The 14,373-nt window shown below is 38.4% G+C and overlaps 1 protein-coding gene across 1 annotated transcript in view; it reads right to left on the reverse strand.

Moving 5' to 3' along the window:
- The window catches only part of LOC124723144 (probable cytochrome P450 CYP44), a 255,877-nt gene that overhangs the window by 46,839 nt on the left and 194,665 nt on the right, over positions 1–14,373 (reverse strand). Inside the window, exon 8 of the mRNA XM_047248335.1 lies at positions 1,630–1,708. Within this exon, the coding sequence (XP_047104291.1) occupies positions 1,630–1,708 (79 nt within the window). The remainder of the gene's footprint in view (positions 1–1,629; positions 1,709–14,373) is intronic.

Raw genomic sequence — 14,373 nt, forward strand, 5'->3', positions numbered from 1 at the left:
CTTCTAGTCATCTGAAAAATCTAATTTCTTGTGCTTGTATTATACTTGTCAGTAAAGATACAACATTCTCTTCAATAAGTGAGAGTGGGGGCAGAATCTCCCAAATTTTTGGTAATTTTTCATACATGAAACTGGATTTATTTAGTCTTCTTTTCTATGCCTTGGCTCTAGCCATAAGTTACTTTCCATTCCAGGTAAGTGAAATAATCTAATATTTATAATATACTATAATATCACTGTTAACTACGATCTTTGATGTCTTGGCTCTGGTCACACAAAAGTCATTACTCATCTTTTGTTGGAAGAAATATTCATGTTTTATTCTCTGCATGCTTTTCTTAGGATGTGAATAGTTAACTGATATTTGGTTTTATTATCATAAAATAAAACTAGATCACTGACAAACTGAATTGAGCTGAGCATAATGTTCCTGTCCAACTAAAATTGTTTTTAAAATTTATCTTCTCATTCTCTTAATGTGGCACATACATAAATGTTAAAAATGTTTGGTAAATACAACTTACTTGTCTTGCTAGACTGTAAGTAAGTGTGTTTTCTCAAAAAACCACTATGGTGATCTGCAAAATGTGCTCAGCAAGTGTAATCAGGACAATCAAGCCACAATAATAGGGGAATTAAATGAAAGGGTAGGCAATACCATTACACCAAATTTCCTTGTACCTGACAGAGAAATAACATGTAAGAAGAAGGGAAACATACTTATAAACTCTGTAACATTCAATAAATTAAAACTTACTAATACACAAGTATATTTGGACAAATAGGAGTTACACCTCAATGACAGAATATCTGGTGACTAACAACAAACTAGATGAACAAGGAAGAGATAGCACTATCTAAAGAAGGAACAATACAGTATCAAGTAACTTGATACTGTATCTATTGAAGAGATATATTTGCTAGGTGAAAACAGATGAGAAACATTCCTAAAAAAGTACAAATAAAACAGTGTATAAAGATGTCTGTTTAATGAGGGCAGTATGAGAAATATGTACTAAAACTGAATTAACAACGAATTGTGACTGACTCATAAAAGGGATAATAACAATGAAGAGTGGAAGTACAGACCAAAATGTAGCAGATGAGACCCAAGGGGAAAAAACAGATTCCTTGTTAAAGTTATTTCAATCTGGCAAAAAACGGGAATATTACAAACAGCAAAGAAATGGCACCAAATCTATATGGTACTGAATGCAACACACCAGAAATATTAAAAATAATTTATTCATGTTATTGAGGACACTGTACTTCAATAATAAAAACTTTAAATTCATTAAAAATTAAATTTTTAAATTCAAACAATAGAGATAAAGTATGAATCAACACAGCAAAGAAAGTAGAATCGAAAAAAAAAAACACTATAACCCAATGGCATGATACAAATGCCGAACAGACAAAACAAAAAGTTGATGGTGGTCTTTTAAATATTTCTAGGAAAAATAAGGAAAAAGTCTATTAATGTAACCATTTGAAAGTTTATTTAAGAGTTGTGTTCATTATCTCAATCAATCATCTGCTAGAAAGAAAATTTAAGATAATAGAAGCAATTGGGTAGAGACAAATTTCAGCCACAAATCAAGATATAATTTGTAACTGATATCTACTTACACCTTTTGGGACATGATAACCAGACAGAATGAGATCCTTCTGAATTATTCTTGATACCTCAGTCCCAATTGGATAAAATCTAGAAATAATTCCAAAAGACAAACAGAAATTAGTATTAACAAGCAACACTAGCAAGTACTTGTTATAATAACATACAAAACAGTATAAAGTAAAAAAAAAACAATGCAATATTCATGAGAAAAATGCTAGGTGATAGAGGTAATTGTTGCAAGTTTAAGAGTTCACTATTCCAGGAACTATGGGAGACACTGCATCTGCAGGCATCACTGATTTAGTATCAGGGTATCTGGCACACTGCAGTCATTGCACATAGTCAATGACGCAACATATACTGGTAAACTGTGAAGGATGAACAATGGCATGCCAACTGTAGTGCTCCAATATGCTGTTAACTGATTTGACCTACTTGTGTGATGCGTGCTACTAATGTATGGCTGTACCCAGGTAGCCAAGTAACAAAGGAACTTTATTAGTCTTCTGAATAACTACAGTAACAGTTTCTTACAAGGTACAATCCACATAATTTATGCTAGTGTAGTCACTGATATTGCCTGGTCTGTCCTAACAGGGCACTCTGGCCATCCAGTGGAAGAATACCAGGCAAGTGAGGTAGTATCATGTGACTCGGGGATGTGAAATAGTGCCGACAATAGCAGCACTATGAATGGCAAGCACAGCACCATGTACAGTAAGCATAGTGCCACTGATACAGTGGCAACTGGAGGTGTGATCTTCCACAGTTGTGTTGCTGGCTTACTTGAAGGGTAGCAACACACAGTATACTGCTGTGTGGCTGGTGGATGGGCCATAGAAGACAGATTTCTGCTTAATGATGGCAGTATGAGAAATATGTACCAAAACTGAATCAACAATGAGTTGTTGCATACAGAGCAGCTGGTGGAACCATCTTCCTGGGTGGTCAGTGACTGTGATGTAGGTGACCACCAAGGGTACTGCATTCCCTCTTCCCCAAGGGAGAGGCATTGGGGTCATCAAGGAGGAGTGCCGTCAGCAGTGGAGACTCAGACCCAAAAGCGAGGACTGAAGGCTGGCAGCACTGAGGTGGCTGCAAAGAAAGAGCGGTCCACTTGGCTGAGAATAGGGAAGAGTGAATGTGGAAATAAGATATGCACATGGCTGTCAGTGAGAAAGGTCAACTGGGCTACCAAAGGTGGCACGATCTGCTGTGGCCAGGCCATACGGCAAAACTTCCAGGACCACAGAACAGGAGTACATGGGAAATCTGACAGTGTGCCACAGAGGGTGTCCAGACAAGGAAAGGCAGGTTTTCTGCACAGATGAGAGGGGCCCCTAAGTTCACAGGATACAATCATGACCAAAGATGTTCAGGGGTGGCAACTGGACTGAGACAACTCACAGTGGAATCTGTCAGAAGGCACAACACATGCTCAGAAGTCACCTGTTGGAGAAGAGAGCAAGAGTGTGAGGTGAATGTGACTCCCACTCAGTAAAGAAGAGGCCCAGGAGAGGATGGAGGGCCGGGCCCCAAGGGTGTGGGTCAAGTGTAGAGAACTGGTGGAAAGGAAAGAGAAACTGAGGGCAACCTGTTAACTAGGGAAAAGCCATGGCCAGTGGAATGGAAGAGAGTGAAGTGACAGAGAGGGAGAGTTCATGGTGTCAACAGGTGCCAAGGACAGAGAAAGCAAAGGAAAGTGCCTGATAGAGAGGGGCATGAGGCAGGCCAGTGGAACAAGGGCCAGCAGCATGAGACATGGTGGGTCGTGGGCCGGCAATGTGGAGGATGTCACCAACTGGTGGAATGAGAATGTTGCAGAAAAGTTTTACCCTCATTGCCAACTGATGTATCATCCATGTGTGATTCATGCCACTAATTAATGAATGTGCCCAGATAGCTAAAGATCAATGGAACTTATCTCAGTATTCTGAACAAATACAGTAACAGTTTCTTAGAAAATGTGAGCCATACTGTGTATGCTAAAATAGTCAGTGACACTTCCTAGTTTGTCCTAATATTGTATCACTGACCTAGCCAGGAAATGTTCACACATGGATGTCATCCATGGTTGATGCACTTGTGATGACTCAGTGACTTGGATGTGACATGTAAGTCAGTAGGCCCTGACTGGAGAGCCACAGTATGCCTGTGATAAAGCCCAGAGTGTACTGTGTGCTCAGTGAATGGAACTTTGACTCGGGGAGTACTTGGCCAGGGTAGTCTAAAAGTCCAGAGAACAGTGAACTCCCCACATTAACTCAATAGCTGACAGACATTATCCTATAAAGCCATCTCGCAGAAGAATACCAAGAAATTGTGGTGGTGACGCATGACTCATGGAGGCAAGATAGTGCCAACAATAACAGTGCCATATGCAGAGAGTGTAGCACCATCTGGTACCTTGGCAACTGGAGGTGTGATCTTCTGCTGTTGTGTTGCTGGCACACTGCTGTGTGGTTGGTGCTGTAGTCTAGGTGGCAGCTCAAGGTACTCCGTTAACAACCACAATGAAACGCCATTACAGATCACTGTCGATACAGTTGAGATATCTGTCATTCCATTTTGACAATACATTTGTGGTCTACTACTGTGTTGATTTCTAGTATGATTCTCTCTGCACATAATCCTACACATCCATCTGTGTAGAAGTAGTACTTCCAATATAGGTTGCAATTTCATCAAACATCAAACCATATTCAATGTCAATGAGTATAGTAGTCTCTCAGCCAAACAATATACTATGCCTCATGTTCCTCTATAACCATTTAAATATGCAGGATATTTTCTTACAAGAAACAGTTCTGGTTAAAATTAGAAAGAAGTTATGCTACAATAGCCATTTGTCCGTTAACACACAGGCAGTGCACATTCTTTAGCTATCCTCAAAGAATCATGAACTTCTGCAAACACAGCTGGCTGCCTGCAGAGTTGATCACATGAAAGGGTCACATGCTCCTGTAATGTGTGCAGATTGTCAGTGGGTGTATGTAGACCTTTCATCAGTAACATTATCAGATGCCAAGTTAGTTTTGTTTGCCGATGATACAAACATTGCAATAAATAGCAAATCAAGTGTAGTTTTAGAAAGATTGGCTAATAAAATATTTGTGGACATTAATCACTGGTTCCTAGCCAATTCTTTGTCACTAAACTTTGAAAAAACACACTACATGCAGCTCATAACTTGTAAGGGGTGTCCCACGAGTATATGCCTAACATACAATGACAAGCAGATAGAACAAGTGGACAGTGTTAAATTCTTGGGATTACAGCTTGATAATAAATTCAACTGGGAGAAGCACATCACAGAACTGCTGAAGCATCTAAACAAATCTCTATTTGCAATGCGAATTGTGTCAGACATAGGGGATACAAAAATGAAAAAGCTGGCATACTATGCTTACTTTCATTCCATAATGTCATATGGGATTATTTTTTGGGGTAATTCATCAAGCCACGCTAAAGTTTTCCAGGCACAAAAATGTGCAGTAAGAGTTATATGTGGTGTGAACTCAAGAACATCCTGCTGAAGCCTGTTTAGGGAACTAGGGATACTAACTACTGCTTCCCAATATATTTATTCCTTAATGAAATTTGTCATTAAAAATATATCACTTTTTCAAACCAACAGCTCAATTCATGGCATCAGTACTAGAAATAAGAATAATCTTCACAAAGATTTAAAGTCACTTACTCTTGTACAAAAAGGTGTGCATTATTCAGGAACACACATTTTCCATAACTTGCCAGCAGCCATAAAAAGCTTAACAACAAATGAAATTCACTTTGAAAGAAGCCTAAAGGATTTATTGGTGGCCAACTCCTTCTACTCTATTGACGAATTTCTCAGTAGGACCAATGAACTTGTGTATATATTTTCTGCACCATTTTAGTGCAGTAATGTGTTCATTGTAAACAAGTGTGTGTGTGTGTGTGTGTGTGTGTGTGTGTGTAAGTACAATCTAACTTCTGCACCATCGCAGTGCAGTAACGTGTTCATTGTAAATAAGTATTGTGATGAGGTGACTTACCGAACAAAAACGCTGGCAGGTCGATAGACACACAAACAAACACAAACATACACACAAAATTCAAGCTTTCGCAACAAATTGTTGCCTCATCAGGAAAGAGGGAAGGAGAGGGGAAGACGAAAGGAAGTGGGTTTTAAAGGAGAGGGTAAGGAGTCATTCCAATCCCGGGAGCGGAAAGACTTACCTTAGGGGGAAAAAAGGACAGGTATACACTCGCACACACGCACATATCCATCCATGGATGGATATGTGCGTGTGTGCGAGTGTATACCTGTCCTTTTTTCCCCCTAAGGTAAGTCTTTCCGCTCCCGGGATTGGAATGACTCCTTACCCTCTCCTTTAAAACCCACTTCCTTTCGTCTTCCCCTCTCCTTCCCTCTTTCCTGATGAGGCAACAATTTGTTGCGAAAGCTTGAATTTTGTGTGTATGTTTGTGTTTGTTTGTGTGTCTATCGACCTGCCAGCGTTTTTGTTCGGTAAGTCACCTCATCTTTGTATTTATATATAATTTTTCCCACGTGGAATGTTTCCTTCCATTATATAAATAAGTATTGTAGTAGTTATATTACATGTTTATTACCTCATAAATAAAAAAGACTTTTTTTTATTTTAAATTCAGTGCATTAGTGTTTGTAAAATGATTCTTTCATATAGCATTCATTAAAAAAAATGACGATCATTCCACTTTGGACCTGTGGAAGGTACATTAGCTTATTTGATTCAGTTGTAAATATTTGTCATGTATTATTGTTTTCCTCACATGTTCCACATCCTGGAGGACCTCCTCACTATGGATCAATTAGAATTAAAGTAAATTTAATCTAATCTAAGACTACACCAATGAGTTTAAATGTCCCCCACAGCCATAAATCTAAAGGATTAAGGTCAGATGAATGGGGAGGCCATGCTGCTGGATCTCTTCTGTTCAATTAATCATTCATTAAACATTTATTTTAGACACTGTCATATGAAGTGTAGAAAATTAGGTTACACTCTATTGTGCCACAAGTGTTGTATTTCTGCAATTTGTTGGGTAGAAATTACGATAAACAGCAACTCTTAATTTGTGTGCTAAATGTATGGTCCTACTAGTCTGCCATGCACAATTCCTGCCAACACATTGATACTAAATTTCTTTAATTCCAGTAAATGACCACAACAAATTTTCATCAGACTATTAATTTCAGTCCATATTGACAATCTTCTTACCTGTCTGGAAAGGGAAAGCAGTTGCAACTGCTAGACAAATTACATCTTATAAATAACAAATTATGAAATAACAAAAAAGGAGTAATTTCATATATAGTGGGAACATGAGTTTAAAAATGTGATGAAACATACCCAAATAAAAGAGAAACATCTTTATGTTATCCTAACATGATTAAGTCAAAGTGGCAGTCTCAGATGATATAAACAAAGTTAGGTTGGCATCATTAAACAGGTACAATAATACAGTGCAGACCAGACCTCAGTGCCAGGAGAATCACAATGTGAAAGGCATCACTGTTCACAGCAAACTGGTGTACAGTTTCAAAAACTCATCAGGTGTCGCTACAAAAACTCATCAGCTGTCACTGCTGCACACATATTTGACATATATGTACATACAATTAACTAAAAAAACATACATTAAGCAAAAAACTTTTCTGAAAATAAAATTTATTATATTTGTTACAATAATAAAATGAAGTACATCAAAAATCGATAAGTGAAACATTTTTTTTTAAATTTCTTAAAAAGGTAACAGTTGAGTGACAATGTATTGCTGAAAAACTGAGGCAGTAACCTTAGATAACAGTATTAGTACACCCATGTTTCAAGTTCAAAGAGCTAACAAAATAACTTGAAAGTGATGAAAATGAATACAAAATTTAAGATTAGAAGAGGTAATCAGTGGCCTCTGTTGGCAAAGCCTTCCAGATGTGACATAGGCAAGTACTGACCAAAGAGACATTGGGACCAGAGGGGCCCCTCATACCCCGCATCATGACAAACACCAGAAAACATTGTGTCACTCAATTAATAAGATAAGACAGCCAATATAATATGCATGTTATTTGAAAGTAAGGTCCAAATCACCATAACTAATCCAATATCATGCGAACATTGAGATGCGGATTTGCACTGACTGCTGGCATACCTTGCTCATCAAACAATGCCATTTGTACTGCTATCATCAAAGCTGCTGTTTACAGTCTCAGTTCAAAATGTTTAGAGCAGCTGTTCAGCCTGCCAACAGTGAGATATGGTCAGTGATTCAGTTTCTGACACCAAGGAATGATGTAGCAGCAGAAATTTGTCAACAGATAACTGAGATGTATGGCCCCAATGCAACAAGCGATGGTGAAGTGCAGAAAAGGGTGAGAGCTTTGAAGGACAGATAGGAAAATGTCCATTATGTAGTGCAATCATTCCAACCATCAATGATCTCAGAAGGTTTGGTCAAAGCAGTACACAAAAAGATTTGTGTAAACCGTCAGTTCACAATTTCAACTTCGCTATCAGAATTTCCAAATGTGGGTAGAACAACTTTGCACAAAACTGTCTATGAAAAGTTGCAATTTTTCCAGTTGTGTGCACATTGGTTTCCCAGGTCGCTTACTGAGAAACACAAAATGGAAAGAATGGCTTGTGCTCTTGATTTTTTGGACCAACAACATAAGGAAGAGAAATATGTAAGGAATTAAATAAAAATAGATTTTTTTAAAAAATCTATATTGGTTTGTTTTATAAGAAATTGTACTTTACTTTCTAAACAAGCCTCATAAATTGTAAAACAGAGTAGAGAGAGTAAAAAAAGGAGAGTGATGAGAGCAGTATAACAAAATAAAGCATATATCATAGAAGGTAATGACTAAGGAAGGTGTACATTATAGAAGTTTTAAATTGTTAATGTAAGACACTGCCAAAAAAGACTAAGCAGGCTTTAGCAGCAAAATCGTTCTGTCTACTGAGCTATCTTCCAAACTCTTCTTGCTTTTTTTACATTTTTAACTCCTCCAACAAACTGAGAGCATGACCCTTTGGTACTCTGGGAACAGTACATATGCTAATATGAATGTCCCTATAGCATGGCCAGTCTCAGCTAAATATAAGCACAAGGCAGTCTTGTTATATGGCTGCAAAAGCTCCTTAAATCTCATATTGAAAGAGCAGCCAGTTTAGCCAATATAGCATTGTTTGAAGTCAATCTTGCATACTCCAAAGCCATCAATCTTAAGCACTTCCCATCTGATGTCTTACCTAAATTCGTAGTGTATTGTTAACTTGGAAACCAAATCTAACATTAGATTTTCTAAAACATTTCTCTACTTGCTGAGACGTATTACTATGAAATTCCACAGGGACAGTTTTCTTCCTTTCTTTTTTTATCACCTCTTTTTTTCTAGGTGAGAATGTGTTTGGCAGTTATGTATTCTTTCTTACTTTAGCCTATCGTACAGTTGTGCAATGTCATTTGTAGAAAAACCATCGGATGTTGCAATTTGTTTTACATCACTGAGTTCTTTACACGTTTCACTGTTGGCCAAGGGGAATTGAGTGAGAGATGATGAACTGTCAAAGTAAAAAATCATATCATAGTGGATAGCAGCAACTGGCATTGATGATAAGATCAGTGCATGTAAGTTTCCTGAAAGCTCAAAATTACCATTTGTTGTTGGCTTTCATAATGGTACTCTCTAGGTAGTTAATGGAGTTTCTTTCTTCTACTTCCTACTTCAGTACTACAGTGATTCTGAGACCTTAGTTCTGTGATCACTCAAGGATATGCACCTGATACATGTGGTATTTTATAATTCCTCTCTGTGAAATTTTTAACACATCTGTACACAAAATGTGAACTGTGGCTCTCCAATGGACTGTCTTAGATTCTATTGTCAGAACCATAACCTGGCATAGTGGTCTTACGGCCAGAGAGCTTTCACTTGCTGTAGGTAACATGGATAAAATAAGTTCCCATGGGGAAGTGACTCTCTCTCTCTCTCTCTCTCTCTCTCTCTCTCTCTCTCTCTCTCTCTCTCCCCCCCCCCTCCCTTCCACTCCCACCCACACCCACACTCCCCTATCTATTGTAAGAATATAGGATGTATGTTGGATGCTGTCATTCTGTGGGTACTGTAGTACACATTGTCTCAATTCTAATCAAGTCTGTTATTAAACAGCACTCATTCCTCTACACAATTGCATTTCTTTGGCCTGTATTCCATTTTTGTTTCCCTAGCCCAGTATTAACTTAAACACATAAGCATTAGAATACCCATTGTCCTACAGAATTTCATTAACACACCTTTCTGTGTTTTGCTTCTCTAGTTTCTGACAATTGTTCTGCATGCAAAAATGAATTTGTGTAACTTTTCTCCACTAGATACCTATTATAATGAGGTTAAAAAGCCATGAAATACATCCTAATATCATGTTGGACCTCCTTTTCCCCAGCGTAGTGCAGCAACTCGACATGGTATGAACTCAATAGGTCGTCGGAAGTCCCATGCAGAAAAACTGAGCCATGATGCCTCTATAACTGCCCGTAGTTGCAAAAGTGTTGCCAGTGCAGGATTCTGACACAAGCTGATCTCTAAATTATGTCCCATAAATATTTGATGGGTTCCTATTGGGCAACCTGGATAGTCAAACCATGTGCTCACATTATCAAGAATGTTCTTCAAACCAATCGCAAACAATTGTGGCCCAGTGACATGGTGCACTGTCATCCATAAAAATCCCTTCATTGTTTGGAAACATGAAGAGCATGACTGGCTGAAAACAGTCTCCAAGTAGCCAAACATAACCATTTCCAGTCCATGATTGGTTCATTTGGACCAGACGACCCATTCCATTCCATGTAAACACAGACCACACTATTATGGAGCCACCACCAGCTCTAACAATGCTTTGTTAAAAACTTGGATCCACAGATTCGTTGGGTCTGTGCCACACTCAAAACGCTACTGTCAGCTCTTACCAACTGAAATCAGGACTCAGCTGACCATGCCACAGTTTTCCAGTTGTGTAGTGTCCAACTGATGTGACAAGCCCAGGAGAGGCACTGCAGGCGATGTCATGCTCTTAGCAAAGGCACTGACATCAGTTGTCTGCTGCCATAGCCCATTAATGCCAAATTTTGCCACACTGTCCTAATGGATACATTCATTGTTATGTCCCACATTGATTTCTGTGGTTATTTCGCCCTTTGTTGCTTGTATGTTATCACTGACATCTCTACGCAAACGCCACTGCTCTCATCATTAAGTGAAGGTTGTGGCGAGAGGTAATGGCTGATATTTGGTACTCTTGTCACAGTCTTGACACTGTGGATCTTGGAATATTGAATTCCCTAATGATTTCCAAAATGGGATGTCACATGAGTCTAGCTCTAACTATCATTCCATATTCAAAGTTTGTTAATTCTTGTTGTATGGCCATAATCACATCAGAAACCTTTTCACATGAATCATCTGAGTACAAATGACAGCTCTGCCAATGCATTGCCCTTTTATACCTTGTGTCTGTTGCCATATTTATGTGTGCATATTGCAATCCCATTACTTCTGTCATCTCATTGTGTACCATAGTTCACATTGTGTTCACTAGTGCAAATGAACAAGCCATTTGATCTAAAGTATCTTCAGATCAAGTCATAAACAACCCTTTCAAATATTTTCAAAGACAAGCTGCCAGCAGGAGTATTAGAGAGTTGAATGTTAGATACTTGTTACATGGGTGGCTCCACATTTCTGGACTGAGATATCAAATTTACAAAATAATATTGCACATAAAAAATTAATTGGTAAGAGAATACATGAGCAATTATATAGGACACTAGTGAACCCAGTAATGGTTCACGACTGGTAAATATGTATGGGAATTGGATATACATCCTAATCTCCTTCTCCCACCTCCCTGTCTGTCTCTTCCTCCCCCCTTTTCTTTGACCATCTCCTCTTCCTCCCACTCTCTCTGTCTACCACCTCCTCACCCCCTCCTCTCTCTCTCCGTCTCCTCCTCCCCCTACCTCTCTCCACCTGCCCCCCCCCCCCCCCCCTTTCACACTGTCTGTCTGCTACTTCCACCTCTTTGTGTACATTTCCTGCCCCCTACCTGTCAGTCTCCTCTTTTCCTGCAGGATTAGAAAGTTTCGGATAATTCAGATTCTATAGTACTATTCTAATCATAAGCTGATAAACCATAAATAGGACTTTCCTATTTTCTATTAAGTCAACTGCAAGGAAGAAAACAAAACAGTGCATAGCTGTATATACAATTTCTGTTTAAAACTATATATAAGGATAATGACTATAAATGGGAGAAACAATTTGTCTAATGGTTTAAATGTCCTGTTATCATACAATCCAGAAGACTGCAAGAGCTGATAAGGACGAGAATTATCACACAATCGGCTTAACAGCTCATGCGTCGAAGTTGCTGACAAGAAAAATATACAGAAGAATGGAAAATAAAATTGGGGATCAGTTAAATGATGATTAGTTAGGCTTTAGTAAAGGCAAAGGCACCAGACAGGCAGTTCTGACTTTGTGGTTGATAATGGAAGCAAGACTGAAGAAAGATCAAGATACTTCAATAGGATCTGTCAACCTGGAAAAGGCATTTGACAATGTAACATTGTGCAAGATGTTCGAAATTCTGAGGAAAATAGGGATAAGCTATAATGAAATATGTGTAATATACAATATGTACAATAACCAGGAGGAAACAATAAGAGTGGAATGCCAAGAATGAAGTGCTCAGATTAAAAAGGGGGTAAGACATGGATGTAATCTTTTGCCCCTATTGCTCAATGTCTGCATTGAAGAATCAATAACAGAAATAAAAGGAAAGTTCAAAAGTGAAATTAAAATTCAAGGTGATGATCAAAAATTAGATGAAGTTAAGGAATTCTGCTACCTAGGGAGCAAAATTACCCACGACAGAAGGAGCAAGGATGACGTAAAAAGGAGACTAGCACTGGCATAAAGGGCATGCCTAGCCAAGAGAAAGATACTAGTATCAAACATAGTCCTAAATTTGATGAAGAAATTTCGGAGACTATGTTTGGAGCATAGCATTGTATGGTAGTGAACATGGACTGTGGGAAAACCAGAACAGAAGAGAATCGGAGCATCTGAGATGTGGTGCTACAGAAGAATGTTGAAAATTAGGTGGCCTGATAAGGTCCACAAAATTGACAGGGAAAAGAATATATGAAAAACACTAACAAGAAGAAGGGACAAGATGATAGTAGGACACTGACAAGAAGAAGGGACAAGATGATAGTAGGACACTGACAAGAAGAAGGGACAGAGCAACAGTAGGACATCTGTTAAGACACCAGGGAATAACTTCCATTGTACTAGACGGAGCTGTAGAGAGTAAAAACTGCGGAGGAAGACACAGACTGGGATACAACCAGCAAATAATTGATGGTGTATGTTGCAAGTGTTACTCTGACATGAAAATGTTGGCACAGGACAGGAATTCATGACAGGCTGCATCCAACCAGTCAGAAGACTGATGACAAAACAGAGTTCATGCAATTAGGAAGAAGACAAGAGCAGGAAGAATTTCTTGAGATAGATGGCAAGAGGTTCAAGAGAGTACACCAGTCCAAATACTTGGGATCTTTGCTTACCACAGACAACAACATAAAAATGGACATCAAGGAAAGAATATCTGTGGGAATGAAATGCATGCATTCCCTCAGAGAGATGCTCGGCTCTAAATTGATCTCAGTGAACACTAAGATGAAAATCTACAACACAGTCATATGCCCAGCAGTAATGTATGGTTCAGAAACATGGAGAATGACTAAGCGAGAAAAGGAAAAACTATTAATATTTGAAAGAAGAGTAATGAGGAAGATATGTGGACCAGTATTAGATAACGGAGAATGGAGGAGGAAGAAAAATGAGGATATATACCTTCTGATGCAACAACCAACTATTCTACAGAAGATAAAGAGCAAAAGAATACAATGGGTGGGCCATGTAGCCATGTTGCCCGTATGCTAGATGGAAGACAGGCAAAGATGGCAGTAGAGGGGAAACCAAAAACCAAACACCCCATTGGACGACCGAGGCAGCGCTGTATGGACGACCTGCTTTAGGAGCTAGCAGCCCTGGGAGCTGTAGACACCTGGAGGAATCAGGCACAAAACAGGAAGGAATGGAGGCAGTTTGTGGAAGCAGCGCATGGTTTGCAGGGCCTGTGATCGCTGGATATCTATCTATATAATGTGAAAATTTTTAAGTAAATTGGCCAAGTAATTTCTGGGATTTTTGCTAACATTTCACTTATATGTATACATACACAAAAAATAAATAACTTATGTCTGTCCAAATATTTATGAGAACATCCTGTAAGTATTTGAAATAAATCAATCGAAAACATTGCACGATTTTTGCTAATGATGTTTCCTCTTTATATAGTATATGTACATATTTACATACCATATACATAAAAATATATAGTCTACGTCTGTTATGTTTATTAGAGTAATGAGTGAAAATTTGAAGTAAATTGGTCACGAACTTTCTGAGAGTTCTGCTAGTGACTTTTCCTCTTCTCATGTAGCCTATGTCTGTCTGAACATTTATTAGAGTATCATGTAGAAATTTGAAGAAAATAGGCAAAGAACTTTTGGAGATATTTGGTAACAACACTATACAATGACTTGTCTTTATATAGTAGTGCAGATTTTATTTATATACTGCTATACCA

This window comes from Schistocerca piceifrons, chromosome X (genome assembly GCF_021461385.2).
Source record: "Schistocerca piceifrons isolate TAMUIC-IGC-003096 chromosome X, iqSchPice1.1, whole genome shotgun sequence".
Lineage (NCBI taxonomy): Eukaryota > Metazoa > Arthropoda > Insecta > Orthoptera > Acrididae > Schistocerca > Schistocerca piceifrons.